At 36.7% G+C, this 21,653-nt stretch overlaps 1 protein-coding gene across 3 annotated transcripts in view; it reads left to right on the forward strand.

Moving 5' to 3' along the window:
• Positions 1 to 21,653, forward strand: part of LOC102656661 — a 362,183-nt gene that overhangs the window by 324,034 nt on the left and 16,496 nt on the right. For 2 of the 3 annotated variants that reach the window (XM_026441174.1, XM_026441173.1), the window contains exon 4: positions 1,034 to 1,557. In XM_026441174.1, the coding sequence (XP_026296959.1) occupies positions 1,034 to 1,557 (524 nt within the window). Of the gene's footprint in view, positions 1 to 575; positions 719 to 1,033; positions 1,558 to 21,653 lie in introns of those variants that run through there. The other variant, XM_016912860.2, reaches the window with a different exon arrangement.

The following is a 21,653-nucleotide window of genomic DNA, read 5'->3' on the forward strand; positions in this document are numbered from 1 at the left end:
TCGCGATCGTTCCACCGTTCCGACCGATGGATCGTTCAACGCTTGCACGATACGTAGAAAACTTTTGCTCGGACGAATTTCGAAATTGGAATTTCGATCCGTATTTAACGAATGATGAAATCTTAAATTTAAAAAAGGAATATTAAAATTTTTGCTCGATCGAAAAATCGAGAAATCTCATTATATGGATTATTTTAAGAAAAAGAATCTATTATTATTTTTAAATAATATATATTTAATCGTTATAGTTACATTTGAAAGAAAAGAAAACAGTTGTTACTCGGCGTCGAATTCTCGAACTAAAATTTCCACGCAAGGGAACGAGCGAAACGAGCATAAAACCTAACAATTGTGAAAAGAAAGATCGATGTACAATTGAAAGAAAAGCGATCCTCCGAAATTGGCATCGTGGTAGCAAGACACGGGATCGCGGCAGCAGCGATCGGCTGGTACGAAGCGAGACACTGTGGCGGCAGCAGCAGGTTGATGGATGCCGAGTCTCATGAGAAAATGGTGATGGTGGGGATGCGGCCGGTCGTACATTCCAGCTCGCAGTATTGGTAGCAAGCAGAAGCGTATCGGTGTTAGTGGAACTATCGTCGCGGCGGCAGTTGTGCGTGTGCGTGTCGGTAACGGTGGCCCGTGACGCGGTGGCCCGTGTGTTGGTAACACACGATGGGCCAATGGTGGGGGCAAGTCCGGCGGCGATGGGGTGGGGGTAAGTAAGTACCCTCGGCGACCCTAGGTTGCTCGAGAACGATACCCGGAGAGAGACAGAAGCGAGAGAGACATACGGAACGGTCGGCGGAGCGGGCTAGAGGCCGCGAAACGCAGGAACAAAACGAAAGGACAGCAACCGTGAACGAGGGTGGGTGGGGGGAATAGGTGGCGCGGGGGTGGGAGGTGCCACCGAGAGCGGTAGTGGGGGGGCGTTTGTCCACGGTCACCAACACACGCGCTAATCCGAACGAACGAACGAACGAACGTGGACGACTCTCTTTCTAACCCGTCTCTTTTCCACTGTGTGTTGCAGCGCTGGCGCGACTGTCGTCTAGTGGGGATGTCGTCTCCAGCCCCCGTGCCACTGGTAGGGAGGACAAAAGCGGCGGAGGGAGGGTAAAGCAGGCGACGCCGACGACCACGGTGACGACGACGACGACGACGACGACCGCCGCCGCCGCGGCGGCGTCCAGGGAAGGAGGCGGAGGTGGAGGTGGTGATGCGAGTGGCGGTGGTGGGGGCGCGGCGCTCGGTGGGGGGAGCTGTGGTGGGGAGAGGAACGGTGGAGGTGGTGGTGGCGGTGGTGGTGGTGGCAGTGTTGGTGGTGGAGGCGATGTCGCGGAGAAGGAGGAGAGGCCACCGGCTTCAGAGAGTGTCGAGCCGACGGCCGCGTTTGACGTCGCATCCCTCGTACTGTACGGCTCGCGCGCACTACCGATCCGCCTTAAGATTTTGCTCGATCAGTTGTTCAACCAGTTGCAGCACGCGCAAGTGACACGTTTACTAGCCGCATTCGGCTGGACGTACGAGGATTACACGCGGGGATACATACTGCAGGTGAGTCGATCCACTTTCAAGAATCCGAAACGTCGTCACGCTGGGTTAGGAGAAAGAGGGGAAAAGAGAGAGAGAAATTGTCTTTGGTCGCGGGAGAAATAGGAATATTATAGACAACACGGATTCGACTGGACTCGACTGGACTCGACTGGATACGTACGAAGTGACGTACGGTATATTATTACGGGACGGTAATTGTGCGCGACTTTGACGATCGACGGACACGACCTCGTGACAAAGTGATGATGATGTGTGTATGGATAGAGTAGTAGAGTGGTCCAAGTTCAACGATTTTCAACCGATCGGATGGAAGTCAGTAGGGCGATGCGCAGTGACAGCGGTGAATCGGAAAGCTCGCTGAATCAAATATTTTGATGGATACAACGAAGAGATATGACAACGTGACGTTGATAGAACTGGACAAGTGGAATAAGGAGCTCGACGACGAACAATGGACTGACCGAATCGATTAGGCATTGATTCCAAATATAATAATAAAACCGAATAATGGAGATGAAAAAAGAAAAGTGACAGGTATTCTAACATCTTTTACGTTCGATTCTCTTTCGATCACCATTATCGCAACGATTCGAAAGCGATGCGCACAGTGTTCATCGATTCAACGATCAGTGATGAAACGAGGTGTCAAATTGTCGCGTAGTGACCATCTTTCTTCGTCGATACAGTGTCTTCGAATCGAATCGAACGCAAGAAGGAAGAGGACATCTCTGTGAATCTAATGGAAAAACGGAAAGAGAAGACGGAGTGAGGAAAAAATATATCGAAGGAACTGTGTTTGAAAGTGAGCCGTGAAGAAGTGCATGGTGTGCCCGTTGCGCGATCACATGGAAGTCGAGGCAGTGATTGACGAAGAAGATTGCGTCTGAAATGTGCAAGGATCGATGGATTCGGCGAATTTGGGTGATTTTTTTGCCGAGTAAAAAAGACTGATTTTATTCCTTCGATTTTTCAAAAGACTGTGAAACTGTTGTTCGTGTGTTTTTTTTCTTTTTTTTCTTTTTTTTTTTAAGTGTATACACAGAAAGAAATAAGAAAGTTTCATATCGATTGATGTAACACGAAAGGATCGAAAGTTCGATGGGTGCGCGATTGAACCGACAGTGATGGACTCTCCAAGTGTCGCGATTTATGATTATCCGCAAACTTTATAAAAACTCTTTCGATTCGGAGGAGAATTTCCTCGTTATTTTTCTTCTTTTTTTTTTTTTTTCCAAAAAATTGAAATTTTCATTTTTAGTGAAATTGTCAGTGACGAACAGTCTCGCAGTGATCGCCAATCTGACTAAGAAAATTCATTTCTTTTTTTTCCTATCCTTTGAAAAGTGATCATGACAAACACTTTCGATTCTCAATTTTTTTTTCTTCGTACATAGTGGAATTACGAACGATGGACGAAAAGTGTTTCAAACGACGTGTGATCCAAGAAATAACTTTCTTCCGATCGTCATCAAACTTGTTTTTTTCTCACTTCCCAAGAATTTAATTAATTCGCTATGGAACTGTCAATCGTGAGCATTTTTCCTTAATCTTATAATTTTTCTTAGATAGAAAACTGTCAGTGAAAAGTGTCAATGACGCCTAAGCATGATCGTCGATTTCAAGAGAAACATCTCGCATTATTATTAATTCCTCCTCCAATTCTCTTAAAATTTTAAACTCGCGTTGATTAATAATTAATTACGATCCAGGATAATAGATACGGAATATAACTTTTCTTTTAGAAAATGACAATATTTCCACATCTGACACATTTTTTTTCTCTCGAAACCAAGAGATGCCAAAAAGAAAGGAAAGAAAATCGATCGAGACAAAAATTCGAACAATTTCTCCCTTCGAAACAACGATAAATCCATATTATAGTGTTGTTCAGAGTTACGCGATCTCCGACCGGAATCGGTCGGAACAAAATCGATCCCGATCGAAGCCGTCGCTCGTCCGATCGATCGATCGACCACCCGGTCTATTGATCCTGGCTCCTAGGAGCTTGGAGGGCGAGCTGTCGCCGCGTTTCTGGGAAACGCAGCGACAATACGCGCTTCGAAAATACGCGCGCCACTCTCTCTCTCTCTTTCTCTCCTCGTTTCGATCGGCGCGGCGGCGGCGGCCGCTAGCGCTAGAAAATGGCCAGTATCCGTGTAAACTGAATTGCGCCGATGTCAGCGTGAAATTAAAACGTATGGAGAACCGGTTCTCGCGTGCGCGCGCGCCTGTTCCGTTCTCGTGCCTCCGCGAATTTCATCCGAGAGAAGATCCTTCTCTCGACCCGATCGAAAGAAGCGGGGGAGAAGAGAGATATTTAGGATTTAGTTTTAGAGAATTTGCTCGAAACGAGGGTAAGAAGAGGATTTTCGTGATATTTTCGTTTGAAAGGAAGGAAGTATTGGATGAAATTAGGAACTTTCTTCTCTTCTGTTTAGTTCAACTAAGAATGTGTGATAAAATATTTTGCTTGGTGAAAAAGAAAGAGTTTTATTTCTCGTGGAATGAGAACTTGTGACGAACATTTTCTCTCTCTCTTTCTCGACTGGTCGACACGTAATCGCGTGTTATTCCCTCGGTCGTATCATCTCGGCGAGTGTCGTAGGTCGTTGCGGGCCGAAACTGGCGGAACGTGTCGGGAATACGAAAGAGGGAGGCTCTCGAGCGGTTTTTCTGCGGCTTCGAGGCGAGGCCCGGGGGCGTCCTCGAATCACGCTAACGGCCCATTCCCGTAAAAAACCTTTTTTCGAAAATTTCACCGAAAAATATTTACCAATCGTCGCTGGAAATTACGCGCACGTGGTTCCAAGGTATTTTCTTAAATTTTCATCGATGAAATTCGAAGATACTCTTCCTCGCGAAGAATTACTTTGGAAATCTGTCAAGAATGGAACTATTTTCGATCGAACTGGTCTCGATGAAGTCGAAGATATTTTTCTGAAGAGAGAGAGAAAGAAAGATTATTAAATATAACGATTTTAATTATTGGTGAAAAATTCGAAGATACTCTTCCTCGCGAAGAATTACTTTGAATATACGAAATCTGTCAAGAATGGAACTATTTTCGATAGAACTGGTCTCGATGAAGTCGAAGATATTTTTCTGGAGAGAGAGAGAAAGAAAGATTATTAAATATAACGATTTTAATTATTGGTGAAAAATTCGAAGATATTCTTCTATTCACAAATTAAATTAATTTTGGAACAATTTCGATAAAGAAGATATTCTTCTTCTTCGAGAAAAAAAAAGATGATCGAAGCATCGTACAAGATCATTAAATATAACGATTCTATTTTAATTATTGGAAGATACTTGGAAAAATTCGAAGATACTTTTCCTCGCGAATTAAATTAATTTTGGAACAATTTCGATAAAGAAGATATTCTTCTTTTTTTTCGAGAGAGAGAAAAAAAGATTATTAAATATAACGATTCTATTTTATTAATTATTGGTGAAAAATTCAAAGATACTCTTCCTCGCGAAGAATTACTTTTTGGATATACGAAATCTGTCAAGAATGGAATTTATTAATGGAATAATATTTATAATATTTTAATATTAATAATATTATAATGGATATTATAATAATATTATATTTTCGATCGAGCTAGTCTCAATGAAGTCGAAGATATTTTTCTGGAGAGAGAGAGAAAATGATGATCGAAGCATCGTACAAGATCATTAAATATAATTCTATTTTATTGGTGAAAATTCTAATTATTGGTGAAAAATTCAAAGATACTCTTCTTCACGAATTAAATTAATTTTGGAACAATTTCGATAAAGAAGATATTCTTCTTCTTCTTCTTCTTCTTCGAGAGAGAGAGAGAGAGAGAGAAAAAGATAATTAAATATAACGATTCTATTTTATTAATTATTGGTGAAAAATTCGAAGATACTCTTCCTCGCGAAGAATTACTTTGGAAATCTGTCCAGATTGAAACTATTTTCGATCGAACTGGTCTCGATAAAGTCGAAGATATTTTTCAGAGAGAGAAAAAAAAAGATTATTAAATATAACAATTTTAATTATTGGAGAAAAATTCAAAGATACTCTTCTTCACGAATTAAATTAATTTTGGAACAATTTCGATAAAGAAGATATTCTTCTTCTTCTTCTTCGAGAAGAAAGAGATTATTAAAATTAAATTAACTTTGGAACAATTTCGATAAAGAAGATATTCTTCTTCTTCTTCTTCTTCTTCTTCGAGAAGAAGAAAAAGATGATTAAATATAACGATTCTATTTTAATTATTGATGAAAAATTGAAAGATATTCTTCTACTCACGAATTAAATTAATTTTGGAACAATTTCGATAAAGAAGATATTCTTCTTCTTCTTCTTCTTCGAGAAGAAAAAAATTATTAAATATAACGATTTTAATTATTGATAAAAAATTCAAAGATACTCTTCTTCGCGAATTAAATTAACTTTGGAACAATTTCGATAAAGAAGATATTCTTCTTCTTCGAGAAGAAAAAGATGATTAAATATAACGATTCTATTTTAATTATTGATAAAAAATTCAAAGATACTCTTCTTCACGAATTAAATTAACTTTGGAACAATTTCGAGACAATCTTTAAAGAAGATATTCTTCTTCTTCGAGAAGAAGAAAAAGACGGTCGAAGCAAAATCGTTAAATATAACGATTTTCTATTTGATACTTTCTAGAAGCTGTTGTACACGTATAGCCTTGCGCAATTATTTTCGAGTTGCGTCACGAAGTGCGCCTGCGTTTTTTCCTTTCCTCCGCTGAAGAAAAGAAGAATCCGGGAAGAGGCGAGGAGCCGCGTTTGGAAAGGTGTTTGTCGCGGAGAAAGAAATTTCGTTCGTGGGACGCCTCGTTCCCGATGGTTACAGCGTTCGAACGGGAAAGCCGTACCATGGGATATTTATACGGGTTTAACACGCGAGACCCCGAGTTACGCTCCATACTTTCACCGATACCGACGCATCCTTCGATCGGAAGGATAGCACGCGCCCGAAATCTCCGATCGAAGGCGCGACAACACGAAATGATAATAATTGATAATTCCATGTTTCGTCACGCTTCATTCCTTGAAATTAAATAGATAAAATTGCGTAAATATTCGAGGATATTACAATTTTGACGTAATCGTAAACGTGACCGAGGAAAAATTCTTTTTATCGTGGAAAAATATATATATATACATATGATAAAATGAGTGTTTGTTTCAAGAACAAACTGTAACTCGTTCCAGTTTTAAAATTGAATCGTTTTTTAATTCGAAATTTTTAAGGGAAGAAGAGTGTTGCTCGAGTTGTCCGATAGAGCGAAATGGTTGTAAATTGTTAACAAGATTATGTAAATTGTTAACAAGAGAAGAAAGACTTTAGATTTTAAGTGACTCTTTATTTGAGTCGAATCTTGTGTATATTATTCTACATTTAAAAAATATGATCCTAAAATCTTGGATCATGTTTCTCTGATATTAAATGAATTTTTTTCATTGAATTCGATTAACGAAATTGTCGCTACTTTTATATATAATATATTATTCTACATTTAAAATCGAATAATCTGATCCTAAAATCTTGAATCACGTTTCTCTGATATTAATTCTCGTTCGTTTTCTTCTCAAATATTAACTCATTACGACTTTTCTTAAAGTTTTACTTAAAGTTTCTCTATTCTTCTTCTTTGCTAAACGAATTTTTTTCATCGAATTCGATTAACGAAATTGTCGCTACTTTTGCGTATGATATATTATTCTACATTTAAAAAATATAGTCTGATCCTAAAATCTTGAATCATGTTTCTCTGATATTAATGAATTTTTAATTTTAATAAACGAATTTTTTTCATTGAATTCGATTAACGAAATTGTCGCTACTTTTGCGTATGATATATTATTCTACATTTAAAAAATATGATCCGATCTGATTGAAATTTTAAATCACGTTTCTTTGATATTAATTTTCATTCGTTGTTTTTCTTCTCAAATATTAACTCGTCAAGACTTATCGTTTTAGTTGAAGTTTTTCTATTCTTCGATGTAGAGTCGATCGATAAACAAATTTTTTTGTTTGAATTCGATTAACGAAATTTCGTAAGGAAGAAGAACGAAAGAGCAAAATGCTTATTGACGAGAAGATGATCGCAAATAGAAGGTGACTCTACGTCCGTATCTCTTTCCAAGCCAATTGACGGATCCATAATTGGACTCGCCGGTTCCTCCTTTCAATAACGCGAGGTAATTCTTCCTGAATCCTCGACTCGGCCGCGATATTCCTAGGCAAATGTCAAGGAGAGTGGAAACCTGTTTGCTTCCATCAGGATCGAGGGACCGTCATCGAGATCGGTCCTGCGTTGGAAATTCGGAAAGAGTCGGGATGAGATTCGATAAATTTTATTCGTAAGCAGCGTTTGGCAATTTTTTCCAGAGGCCAATGAAAAATAGATCGTTCTTCCACAATTGATCAAATTTGGAAATTTTTCTTTAATAGTAAATGAATTAAAATTGGCAAGATTCGTAAAAGCATTTTTAAATTTCAAGATTCTATTCTTCTATAAACAATTTTGGAATTAAAATTGACTTCAAATTTTTAAATTTTCCTCGTCTGAATGATTTTCGAATTAAAATTGACAAGATTCGAAAAAGCATTTTTAATATTAAATTTCAAAATCTCATTCTTTCATAAACAACTTTCGAATTGAAATTGGCAAGATTCGAAAAAGCATTTTTAAATTTCAAGATCTATAATTTTCTAGATCCTATTCTTCCATAAACAATTTTCGAATTAAAATTGAAAATTGAAAATTCAAATTTTTAAATTCTCTCCGTTTAAGTGACTTTCAAATTAAAATTGACAAGATTCGAAAAAGCATTTTTAAATTTCAAGATCTATAATTTTGTAGATCTCATTCTTCTATAACTTTCGAATTAAAATTGACTTTAAATTTTCAAATTCTCTCCGTTTAAATGACTTTCGAATTAAAATTGGCAAGATTCGAAAAAGAATTTTTAAATTTCAAGATCTACAATTTTCTAGATCCTATTTTTCTATAAACAACTTTCGATTTAAAATTGACTTCAAATTTTCAAATTCTTTTTATCTAAATGATTTTCAAATTAAAATTGGCAAGATTCGAAGAAACATTTTTAATATTAAATTTCAAGATCTTATCTTTGTATAAACAACTTTCGAATTAAAATTGACAAGATTCGAAAAAGCATTTTTAAATTTCAAGATCTATAATTTTGTAGATCTCATTCTTCCATAACTTTCGAATTAAAATTGACTTTAAATTTTCAAATTCTCTCCGTTTAAATGACTTTCGAATTAAAATTGGCAAGATTCGAAAAAGCATTTTTAAATTTCAAGATTTTTCTATAATTTTCTAGATCCCATTTTTCCATAAACAATTTTCGAATTAAAATTGACAAGATTCGAAAAAGCATTTTTAATATTAAATTTCAAGATCCCATTCTTCCATAAACAACTTTCGAATTAAAATTGACTTCAAATTTTCAAATTTTTTCTTAGTATTAAATGATTTTTCGAATTAAAATTGGCAAGATTCGAAAAAGCATTTTTAAATTTCAAGATCTACAATTTTCTATTTGTCCATAAACAACTTTTTAAAATTGACTTCAATTTTTCAAATTCTTCCCGTTTAAAATTGGCAAGATTCGAAGAATCATTTTTAAATTTCAAGATGTACAATTTTCTAAATCCCGTTCTTCCATAAATCTGCCCCCGTAAAAAACTTTCGAAATTAAAATGAAAAACAAACTTGATCAACTCGAAACTCCAAAATCCTGGAAAATCGAAAAACTTTGGATTCTTTCTCAAACCTTTCTCTCACAGTTCAAAATTTCTTCTTCCTCCGCGAATTCTCGAATTAAAATTGTGCAAGAAGCGGATCCCAAGGCGAGGATCGAGTTTTTCTTCTCGAATATCGCACGTGAAACGAGACCGGGCGGATCGTTGATGGACGACGGCGGCTACGACGTTGCACGCGACACATCCACGGCCAATTATCGCGATATCCCGAAACCGAGGGAGGGGGGCGCGCTAATTCCGCCTTTCCCCCCTCGCTTCTCACCGTCGTCCAACAATCTCCACATCTCCACACTCGCTCGTCCTCGATCTCGCCGATATCTTCCTTAGAACAACTCGCAAAAGCCTCGCTAGATTTTCGATTAAGAATAGCGAATAACTTTGCATTACTTGTCTCTTGAAAAGAATATCGAGAGAGAACGCGAAACTTGCTATCTCGTCTAATACGAAAAACATTCTTAATTCCTTGCACGCTTTACGTTACTACTTTACGTTAAATAATCGTTTCTAATCGTAAACGCAGCAACAAGTGATGAGATTTAGACTTAGGCTCGAAAGCAGTTTAAGAATTTTCTGGCAGAGAGATTCGTTAAGACGGAACGAAACGAAGGGAGCCGAAGGTTTGTGCCACCGCGCACGGACGTCGCGTCAACCGAAACTCGTCCAACGAGTCTGGACAAAGGAGAGAGAGGGCGCAACGAGTCCGTGGCAATTTGTCGGCCAATAATCGTGACGAATCGTCCGCGGGCGACATTGTCGCGCGGGCAAAATACGGGAGGGAGGAATGCGGTTGGTCGGGATTCGGCAATTTATCGTCCCGCGATCTTTTTATTTCTCCCCGAGGGAGGGCGCCACTGCACGGAATCGTGTCTTTTGTAATCGAAACGTCGTTACTTTTGCCGGAAGAGGTTCTCCATTGCGTCAACCGTAACTAGTGGAATCTTTAAGAAGAAATAAAAGTATTCGTTTCGATGGAATTAATGTTAAATAATAATTCGTGAATTATGAAAATAATCCTGCTTTCATGTACCTCGATATATATATATATATATGTGAGTTGGATACAAAGTGAATAAGATGTTTCACAAAGTACAACGATACTTTAAATATCATCGAATATTTTTAATAGAAATGGAATTATTCTGCAGAGATTCGAGTCTTGTCTTGGATAATAATAATTCTACTCGAGGATTCGAAAATGTGGAGTGAATCATCGATCAATCACCCCCGATTTTCTTCCTCCCATCGTGAAAATGGCAAATCACTCGCGATAATCGTATAATTACCACTTGTCAAACGATAATACACGTAAAGTTGCTTGAAACGGGCGACAAGGGATTCGATGAAATTAATTTCACTTTCTAAAATATTACCTCCTTGTCTCGCCGACGATTGTGATAATTGCATCCCTCGATCGATTGCATTTTCCATTATATTATAACGCATTAACGATTGAATTTTTTCCTTTTATTTATTCACTTCCATATTCTCTAAAATTTCCCCGATTTCTTTACTTACTTGAACTATGATAAAAGGACAACGAAAGAAAGAAATTCGAAGATTTCTTTAAAATTTCCATTCACATCTCCTCCATCGACCTCCATTTTCAAAATTAGAAAATTAATTTCCAAGAAGGAATTCTCTTTACAATCTTGCAAAATTATTAAAAATATAAGAAGAAGAAGAAGCTTGAAACAAAAGAAGATTTTGTAAGATTTTTGACAGAGACGCATCTCGTTGCGGACGTGGAAACGGTAAATCATATCCGCGGCGCGAGTTTTCGCGCGACAAGCGGCGAAGAAGAGGAAGAGGAAGAGGAGGAGGCTTCAGAAGCGGATACCTGGGCGGGGAAGAACGGTTTGGAGAACTCGAGGAGGAGGTTTCTTCTTCCGCCGGTCGTCGCGCCTTCGATTTACGACCGAATTTTCTGCGATTTTCTTTTCCTCCTCTTTGAAAATATTCCAGAGAAATCGGGGGAGGGGGACGCTAGTCTGTCGAAGAGTTAAGGGATTGTTATTTCAGGGCGAGGATCGATTTCTTCTTCATTCTCATTCTTCTTCTTCTTCATTCCGGTGAGAAATGGTTGGAGAGAAATTTTTGTGGGAGGAGGGGGAGATTTGTTTTTTTGTTGGTTTGAACAAATGGATTGTAGGTTTTTATGATAAGAATGATAAAGGGCGTTTCGATTTTGGTTCCAGGATTTTGGCAATGATTCCTTTATCTTGATAAAGTTTGGGGTGGGAATATTTGTTTGAGTGAAGTGATTTTATTATCGAATTTTCGAAAATAAGAATTTAAGATTCGGGTGAGTCGATCTTTTCTTTGTTCGAATTTGCTTGCGAATATTTAAATGCATAAATGTGTAATTTAGCAAGTTTTTTTTGTAAATTTTCGGATCGAAGGAATTTATTTCGTTATTGGCTTTCGTCATCCATTTTTGCGAATATTTAAATAATTCATTTTATACTTTTTCAAAATAATTCCATGGCAAATTCATCGTTCAATTTTTATCAATTCTTGTTCTTCTTTTATTTTCATGATAAAATGAATTTTTTAAAAATTTCGAATAGAAAGAATTCATCTCCTCTTCCACTTTTAGAAATATTTATATTTAAATAATTCATATTCCTTCAAAATAATTCCATCGTTTTTGTCAATTATTGTCCTTTTTCATCGAAAAATTTCACAAAGAAAATTCACAAAGAAAAATTTTTCAAAGATATTCACTTTCAAAAATCATTAGTTCTCGCCATCTTGGCGAATATTTAAATAATTCACTTTATATTCTTTCAAAATTCCATAACAAATCCATCGTCCAATTTCTATCAATTCTTGTTCTTCTTTCATTCTTCAAAACGAATTTTTTTAAAATTTCGAATAGAAAGAGTTCATCTCGTCCTCCATTTTTGCGAATATTTAAATAATTCATTTCATATTCCTTCAAAATAATTCCATCATCTATGACAGCTTGTCAATTATTGTCCTTTTTCATCGACAAAGAAAAATTTTTCGAAGATATTCAAAAATCATTAGTCTTCGCCATCTTGGCGAATATTTATTATTTATTAAATAATTCACTTTATACTCCTTCAAAATAATTCCATAGCAAATCCAATTTCTGTCAATTCTTGTCTTTCCATTTTCATGACAAAACAAAATTTTTTAAAAATTTTAAATAGAAAGAATTCATCTCGTCCTTCACTTTTGCGAATATTTAAATAATTTATACTCCTCCAAAATAATTCCGTAGCAAATCATTCAATATTTGTCAACTGTAGTCAATTATTATCCTTTTTTCATTTTCATGTCAAGACAAATTTTTTTAAAATTTCGTAAATAGAAGAAATTCATCTCGTTCTCTACTTTTGCCAATATTTAAATAATTCATACTCCTTCAAAATAATTCCTATGATAGTTTGTCAATTATTGTTGTTTTTCATCGACAAAAAAAAATTTTTGGAAAATATTCAATCGTCTTAAAAATCATCAGTTCTCGCCATCTTGGCGAATATTTAAATAATTCATTTTATATTCTTCCAAAATTCCATAGCAAATCCATCATCCATTTTTGTCTATTATTGTAAATTGTCCTTCTTTCATTTTCAAAATTTAATTTTTTAAAAATTATTATTTAATTATTTCCAAAATAATTCCATAGCAAATCGTCCAATATTTCTCAACTATTGTCAATCATTATCCTTTTTTCATTTTTTCATTCTCTAAACGAATTTTTCAAAAATTTCGAATCGAAATAATTCATCTCATCCTCCACTTTTGCCAATATTTAAATAATTCACCTCATACTCCTCCAAAATAATTCATCCAATATTTGTCAATTATTATCCTTTTTTCATTTTCACATCAAAATAAATTTTTCAAAAATTTCGAATCGAAATAATTCATCTCTCACCTTCACTTTTGCGAATATTTAAATAATTCACTCATACTCCTCCAAAATAATTCATCCAACATTTATCAATTATTATCCTTTTTTCATTTTCACGTCAAGTCAAATTTTTCAAAAATATCGAATCGAATTCCTTCTTCGACTCTTACGAAAAATCACACCTATTACCTTTCTCCTCACCTTACACGCCTCCACCTTGCTCTCAGTTTTTCCGCTCGAATCGAAATACTAGCCCCTCTCTCTGAAACAAATTCGCCACGGTCGCCCTTTCACGCGAAAGAAAAGAACAACCCCGCCGAGAAGAAGAAAAAGAAAAAGCCTCTGCAAACCAGCTTATACAATTACGTCTGTCAACGACGTCCGGATCCGCTAATAAACCGGCCGATTCCGAGATATTATCGAGAGCCCAGCCGAGCGGCGGCGGCGATCGCCATCTGGCCGATTATTTCACTTTTAGATCGCCGCCTCTCTGGATGATCGAGAGATCTTAACGGAATGTCGAATTTTTCGTTGAATTCGATTCATTTACGATATAAGCCGATTAGATCAGAATTTTTCCAATGCATTCGACGAGAGTTTATAATTAAATACTTAAATATTAAATATAATTATAATTAATAACTTAAATATTCGCCATCTTGTATCTCTTTCCTATCGAAAGATAGAAAAAGAACAACACAACTCTTTTGACTATCTATCGAGCGATTTGAATGGAAAATAATGTAAAATGTACATCCAGCAGATTAGCTAATTAACATTGACGACGAATGACTCGAGTTTTATTTATTTATCGTCACGGTAACGAGATATCCCAGTCTCTCTCTCTCTCTCTCGATTGATTGATTCCAGACGTTCGAAGACAATGGTTTCTCGAATCGACCAACCTGTCTTCGAACAGTGTGCTCGCGTGGGCATCGCTCTTTTTCTTCTCTCTCTCTTCTTTTTTTCTCGAACGCGTTCTTGAACGACCTCACGATGATAATCGCGAATTACGTTGACTAACCTTGCATTGTGACTTTAACCGCGGCTCCCTCTTCCTTTTACTCCTTCGATTCGATTTATACACTCGGAACGGAAATTCTCCATCCTCGAACTAATCTCCTCTCCTCTTCCCTAGAACGACTTTTACTTCGTAGTTTTAAGAAATGGGTTTGTAATCTTCGAATTTATCTCACGATTTATTATTTTATTATTCGATGCTTTTAAATTTAAATTCAATTCAATTCGAAGAAATTCAGAAAACTTGTCATCGAACGAAATTAAAATTAAAATTAAAATTCTCATCGTGATTTCGATGTGGAAACGAGTCGAATTCCCTCGAAACTGAATTATTCGATGCTTTTAAATTTAAATTAAATTCAATTCGAAGAAATTCAGAAAACTTGTCATCGAACGAAATTAAAATTAAAATTCTCTCGAAATTCAATTCGAATTCAGAAAACTTGTCATCGAATGAAATTAAAATATTAAAATTCTCTCGAAATGATTTCGATGTAGAAACGAATCGAGTCGAATTCCCTCGAAACTGAATTATTCGATGCTTTTAAATTTAAATTCAATTCAGAAAACTTGTCATCGAATGAAATTAAAATTAAAATTCTCTCGAAATTCAATTCGAATTCAGAAAACTTCTCATCGAATGAAATTAAAATATTAAAATTCTCTCGAAATGATTTCAATGTGGAAACGAGTCGAGTCGAATTCCCTCGAAACTGAATTATTCGATGCTTTTAAATTTAAATTCAATTCGAATTCGAGTCGAATTCCCTCGAAACTGAATTACTCGATGCTTTTAAATTAAATTCAATTCGAAGAAATTCAGAAAACTTGTCATCGAACGAAATTAAAATATTAAAATTCTCTCGAAATGATTTCGAAATGATGTGAAAACGAGTCGAGTCGAATTCCCTCGAAACTGAATTATTCGATGCTTTTAAATTTAAATCTTAAATTCAATTCGAAAAAATTCAGAAAACTTGTCATGGAATGAAATTAAAATTCTCTCGAAATTCAATTCGAATTCAAAAAACTTGTCATCGAATGAAATTAAAATTAAATTTCTCTCGAAATGATTTCGAAATGATGTGGAAACAAGTCGAGTTGAATTCCCTCGAAACTGAATTATTCGATGCTTTTAAATTAAATTCAATTCGAATTCAAAAAACTTGTCATCGAACGAAATTAAAATATTAAAATTCTCTCGAAATGATTTCGAAATGATGTGGAAACTAATCGAGTCGAATTCCTTCGAAACTGAATTACTCGATGCTTTTAAATTTGAATTCAGAAAACTTGTCATCGAACGAAATTAAAATTAAAATTAAAATTCTCATCGTGATTTCTAAATAATATGGAAACGAGTCGAGTCGAATTCCCTCGAAACTGAACGTCGAAAAAGAAAAAGAAAAAGAAAGAAGAAGAAGAAAATGAAGAAAGACACGTGGGATCGAAAGTGGCAACGATAAGTGGACGGGAGAGCGGAAACAGGGGATGGAAGGATGGTAGCCCCGGAGCCGATCGACCTGTCATTACTCCACCCCGATAGGAGGCATGATTCAAAACCGTAAATTACGGAGCACATCCTGTCGACTTCTCCTAGAGAAGAAGGACGATGCGCGGGGAAGAGATAAGAGAAAATGGTAGAAGGAGGAGAAGGGGAGAAGAGGAGATCGATCCGCACGAGCGGAAACGCGAAACGCGATCTGGGGAAATTAAAACTTGGACCGCTGTTGCGTTCGACGCAAAGAAGAAAGAAAGAAGACGGGGTCAAAGACTTTCGAATTGGTGGAATCATTGCGAGGTGAAAAGAAAGGAAAGACAATTTTAAAGAATCGAGTGAATATAATACAAATATATACAACAATTATTCTTCGAAGATTTAAAGATATCTTCTCCGTGAATATGGATTTTTTGATTCGAAGATTTACATTTTAAGACGATTTAGCTTGGAAATTTTACACGTAAGAAATTTTGGCGATTTTATTGGAGGTTCGATCGATAAAAAAATTGGGGAAAAAAGGGAGAACGGAAAGCAGAGTTTTGAAACGATAAACGAAAGGATATCGCTACGCTAGTATTTGGAGCGCGTTAACGGGGAGCGTGGATTGTACAACTTCATCGCGGGGCCGAATATAATTAACGTCAAAAGCGCGATACCACTGACAAGCGTTTGCGTTTCAACGCACGCTCGTTCCAGCTTTGAACCGTGACGCGTTACGTTTCAATTCGACCAAGAAATATATATATATATATCCACGTTGTATTAACACGTCTCTTTTTTTCTCTCTCTCTCTCTTTTTTATTTTTCACCGCCGAATATTTTCCGCGTCGATACGATCGTCACCTGACGAACCGACGGGCACCGACTGCGCAATTGCGTCGAACAAAATGGAGTATCTCGGAGGAAAGAAACTGGTGCAACTTTGAAACGTGTAATTCCTCCCCCTATTTTTAGCTGTTCGATTGTTTGAACAGCGCGTTAAGTTGTTGCCGTGTTTCCTAACCGATATATCGCGATAAAAATTCCCTTACTGGAATTTCCTTGAATATTTGCCTCCTAATTTTTATAAATAATTTTCCAGTATAATTCGATTATTATAAATATTGTTATGTTTAACGATATCTCTTTAATTTCGCAAAATTTCTAACCTAACCTAACCTAACCCTAATTTTTATAAATAATTTTCCAGAATAATTCGATTCGAAATATTGATTATTATTATTATTATAAATATTGTTATGTTTAACGATATCTCTTTAAAGTTAATTTTTAACCTAACCTAACCTAATCGAACCCTCGAATCTTAATTTTTATAAATAATTTTCTAGAATAATTCGATTGGAAATATTGATTCTTATTATTATTATAAATATTGTTATGTTTAACGATATCTCTTTAAAGTTAATCTCTAACCTAACCTAACCTAATCGAACCCTCGAATCTTAATTTTTATAAATAATTTTCCAGAATAATTCGATTGGAAATATTGATTATTATTATTATTATAAATATTGTTATGTTTAACATGATATCTTTTTAAAGTTAATTTCGCAAAATTTCTAACCTAACCTAATCGAATCTTAATTTTTATAAATAATTTTTCAGAATAATTCGATTGAAAATATTGATTCTTATTATTATTATTATAATTATAAATATTATTATATTTAACATGATATCTCTTTAAAGTTAATTTCGCAAAATTTCTAACCTAACCTAACCTAACCTAATCGAATCTTAATTTTTATAAATAATTTTTCAGAATAATTCGATTGAAAATATTGATTCTTATTATTATTATTATAATTATAAATATTGTTATATTTAACATGATATCTCTTTAAAGTTAATTTCGCAAAATTTCTAACCTAACCTAACCTAACCTAATCGAACCTTAATTTTTATAAATAATTTTCCAGAATAATTCGATTCGAATTGGAAATATTGATTCTTAATATTATTATCATTATTATTATAAATATTGTTATATTTAACTTAATTTTTATAAATAATTTTCCAGAATAATTCGAAATATTGATTCTTATTATTATTATAAATATTGTTATATTTAACGATATCTCTTTAAAGTTAATCTCGCAAAATTTCTAACCTAACCTAACCTAACCTAACCTAATCGAACCTTAATCTCACAATCTCTTTCTCGCGTCGATTTCCTCGAGAAAAAAGAGGAAAAAGTATACAGGATTTCGCGCAACATTGTGAGTTTTAACCGGGTGATTCAGGATTAAAGGCTTGTTCGTGTAAATAATTGGTGATTGAAGGTGTTAGATGGAGACTGTCGTGTAAGCGAACGAAAAAGTCCGGTGTTAAGCCATTGGATAATTATAGCGTTGAAGGGCCCTGATATATTACGTGACAAGTTTAGTATATAGCGAGTAATTACATATATACGGAAGCGACAAAAAATATTTAGTCGAGCCTTTTCACAGTGTTTTATAACCTAAAAATTACAGGGACCGAATATTTCCCTCGCCGAGTGAAAAGAAAAAAAATTTCAACTATTTTTTCCATCGACGCGAAAAATTTTCCAGATTCCAGAAAATTTTATTCCAAACACTTCCTAAGTGACCGACCGAGCAAAGAACTCGATCGAAATTTAGCCGAATATCTTCCATCCAACTTCCTCTTTGTCTTTCCTCAAAGCGATCGAATATTGATGAAAAAAAATATATCCAATCCAAATCAGTCGCGTAATCGAGATATTATTTAAGCCTCGAGGCTCGAAATTATTCGAAGGCGGCGTTAAACGGGGTGGATCAAAGTCACATTGTTCGCCGATGCTTGGTAAGCAAGAGCAAGAAAAGAAACGAAAGAAATTCCGGTTCGATATCGATCGTTAATGGCCGGTTCTCGATTCCCCTGGTCGGAACAAAAGGGGGCAACAAGTATTAACGATCGTGGACCGCGAGCCGGCCGATTCGGTGGCCGATCCCGCGCCCCGATAACGCTCCACCGAGAGCCCCTTCTTCTTTAATGTACTAATGCGTAATGCCAGTGTTTAATGCCGTCCCACGGCCGCGTAATCACCGTCCTCTCCCGCGGCTGTAACTGATTGAAACCGGCGTGTCCTCGTCGCGAAATTATCCGAAGGGATTCTCTCGAACAGTTGAAAGTTTCAAAAAGGGAGAAGAGAGATTGCGAGGTAAATTTTTACCTCGATATGGGACGAGAGAATCGTTTCGACTACTTTAAAAGAACACGAGAAGGATATAATTTTGTCGAAACTTGAAATTCGAACGTGTTAAGTTGGGCTTAGTTTTTCGATATTTAACCGTATTTAATAAGAGGCTTTTAGCGCGTGAGTTTGTTAAATTTTTGCATAACGTTCGTAATATATTTGGAAATATATGTAAGAAAGCAAATATTAACTCTGGAAATTATTCCACCGATTTAGCGTAAATACACTGTTTACTATATTACACGCGGTGACTGATATATCGGCGAATTTAAATAGAAACGTTTGTAACCGACGTTACGTCTTTGACGAGAGATAAAACGTAACTTATTTTTATCATTTACCTCGCTCGAGAGTATACAAGTTTCGAGAGAAACGTGCCAATCACGATTTAAAAAACATCGAGCGTAATTATCGATCGAGACGCGACACGAAACAACCATTCCAATTCACTTTCGATTATCTCTCAATAAGAGAGAGAGAGATAATCTTCCCTTTTCTCGAGAATCTCGAAATCACCCGTTGTAAAAGGAGTAACCAAAATTGCCTTTACGTAAAACGAATCGACGTGCCGTCATCCCGTGCAAAAAAAGCGCGCGCCAGACGGAAGGAGAAACGCCGCGGTAACGGGCCGAAACGGAGACGTGCGAGTGGTGGTGGGGGGAAGAGAGAGAGAGAGAGAGACCGCAGGTAGCTGCAATCCAATTTAAAGGCGGATATCCACGCGAGATCTTCACGATTTCTACACACGAGTAAGACGGCGCGGTGCACCGGCCGTGAAATCATATGCGGTGTCCAGTCACGGATGGCATTGCCGTCGATCGCCGCTACCACCGCTTTCGGAGGGAAACGCGGGTCGTTCGCGATCGCGCCGACAGATGGCAGCAGCGATCGGGAACGAGTCGAGTCGAGTGGCGTTGACAGCGAGGCGTTCCATCGGGGAGTCGCGTCGGTTCGGCCGCAACGCGTGCACGCGTTCCGAAAGGGAAAGGATTCTTTTCTTACGAAGAAAAAAGAAGAGAGAGAAACTCGGGATTAAAATTAAGAATCGGTGGAGGCGAAATTTTCAATTTTAGGAGATTAGATTTATCTTTATCAAAAGTTTTGGCTGAAAATTTAAGAATTGGAAAAATTGATATATAGAAAGAGAGAGAGAGAATACGAGATATACAATTATTTCCTAGATATTTATTTCATTACTTTTTAGCTTGTGCAAAAGAATATGAGTTATTGTTAAATTATATTTATTAAAAAGAGATATTTAACCTCCAACGAATTCCTTATCCTCTTACAAGAAAAAGAATTTATTTTGACTTTGAAAATTCTCTCGAGGGAATGAAAACGAAGATAGAAAGTTGCTCGCGATAACGATCGAGCAATTTCACTAACTCGATCGGTAATTGGCCGAGACTTAATTAAAGGACTAATTGGGTGGCGAATGGAAGGACGACGACGACGAAGGTGCACCGCCCAACGAATTAACGACGCATTCCCGCTTAATTATGCGGCCCGCGTATCAATCTTCAAAGTCTCGGCAACAGTTCGATTTAATCCACACGCGTGCATTTAATTATCGCTTTAATGTGCGATTTTTCGTAGATTTTTTTTTTCTTCTTTATTTCACAACCGTAATCGATACTTCTTCAAAATTTCGATCGAATTTTCTCTTCCTCTTTTTCCTCTTTACTTCGTGATCGATACGGTTTTACGGTTTCGACGGTGATTTCGTGTCGCGTTGAACGAAAGTGTTTCGCGCTCGAGGCACGTTTCATGCGCCCATTGGACACAACACTCGAAGTCGGCGCGCGACATTTTTAGATTCGAATAGGAGAATTCTCGAGAATTATATATATATTTCTCGACTTTTCCAAAATTCTCCGTTCCAAGAATATTCGATCGATCGGAAATAAATTCTACACACAGTGTAGAAGAGATCGTACAGAATATAACGTGTGAAGAGTTTTCTTCGTGAAAATTTCTTAATTTAAAAAAAGAGAGCGTAGATTCTCGAGGCTTCCAAGAATCAAGGATAATATCGAAACGATCTCGATCGGGAAAATAATCAAGAAAGCCTCGAGAGCCGATAAATAAACGGAACTCGAGACACCTCTTCCTCCCCCCCCCCCACCACCATTGTGAATTTATCGCAATTAACACGCTCCTCTCGGTTTCCAAGAATCGAAAGCATTCGACGCAGTATCCGAAATAATCCTCGCGCGTTAAAAAACAAGGAGAGACAACGTTCGTTGCGCAACGAGAGAGAGAAAGAGAGAAGGATATACGAATAATGGAGAGAGAGGCGATTTCGTTACGATGATTTTTCCGTGAGAAGAGGAGCGGCCACCGCGAAACTCGGTTAAACGCGATTCAACGTCGTCCCGATTCTCACCGGCGATGATTTATTTTTTGTTTAAATTGCCCGCCTTTTCCTAGTCGGCCGTTTCCTCTCCTTTGTTTACCACCCGCGTGTATACAAATCCTTTCGATCGGTGGCAAAGCATGACCTGACCTCATGCTTCTTCCCTCGTGTTTCGGGAGAGAAAGGGAGAGAGAGAGGAAGAGGGAGGGAAGGAAAAGGATTTATCGCCACTTGGACGAGGATTTAATTGGAAAAGTTTAACGGGGAAAAAGCGGAACCCGGATCAAGGTTGTGGAAACGATTGTTAACATGCAAATACAATTG

This window comes from Apis mellifera, linkage group LG6 (genome assembly GCF_003254395.2).
Source record: "Apis mellifera strain DH4 linkage group LG6, Amel_HAv3.1, whole genome shotgun sequence".
Classification (NCBI taxonomy): Eukaryota; Metazoa; Arthropoda; class Insecta; order Hymenoptera; family Apidae; genus Apis; species Apis mellifera.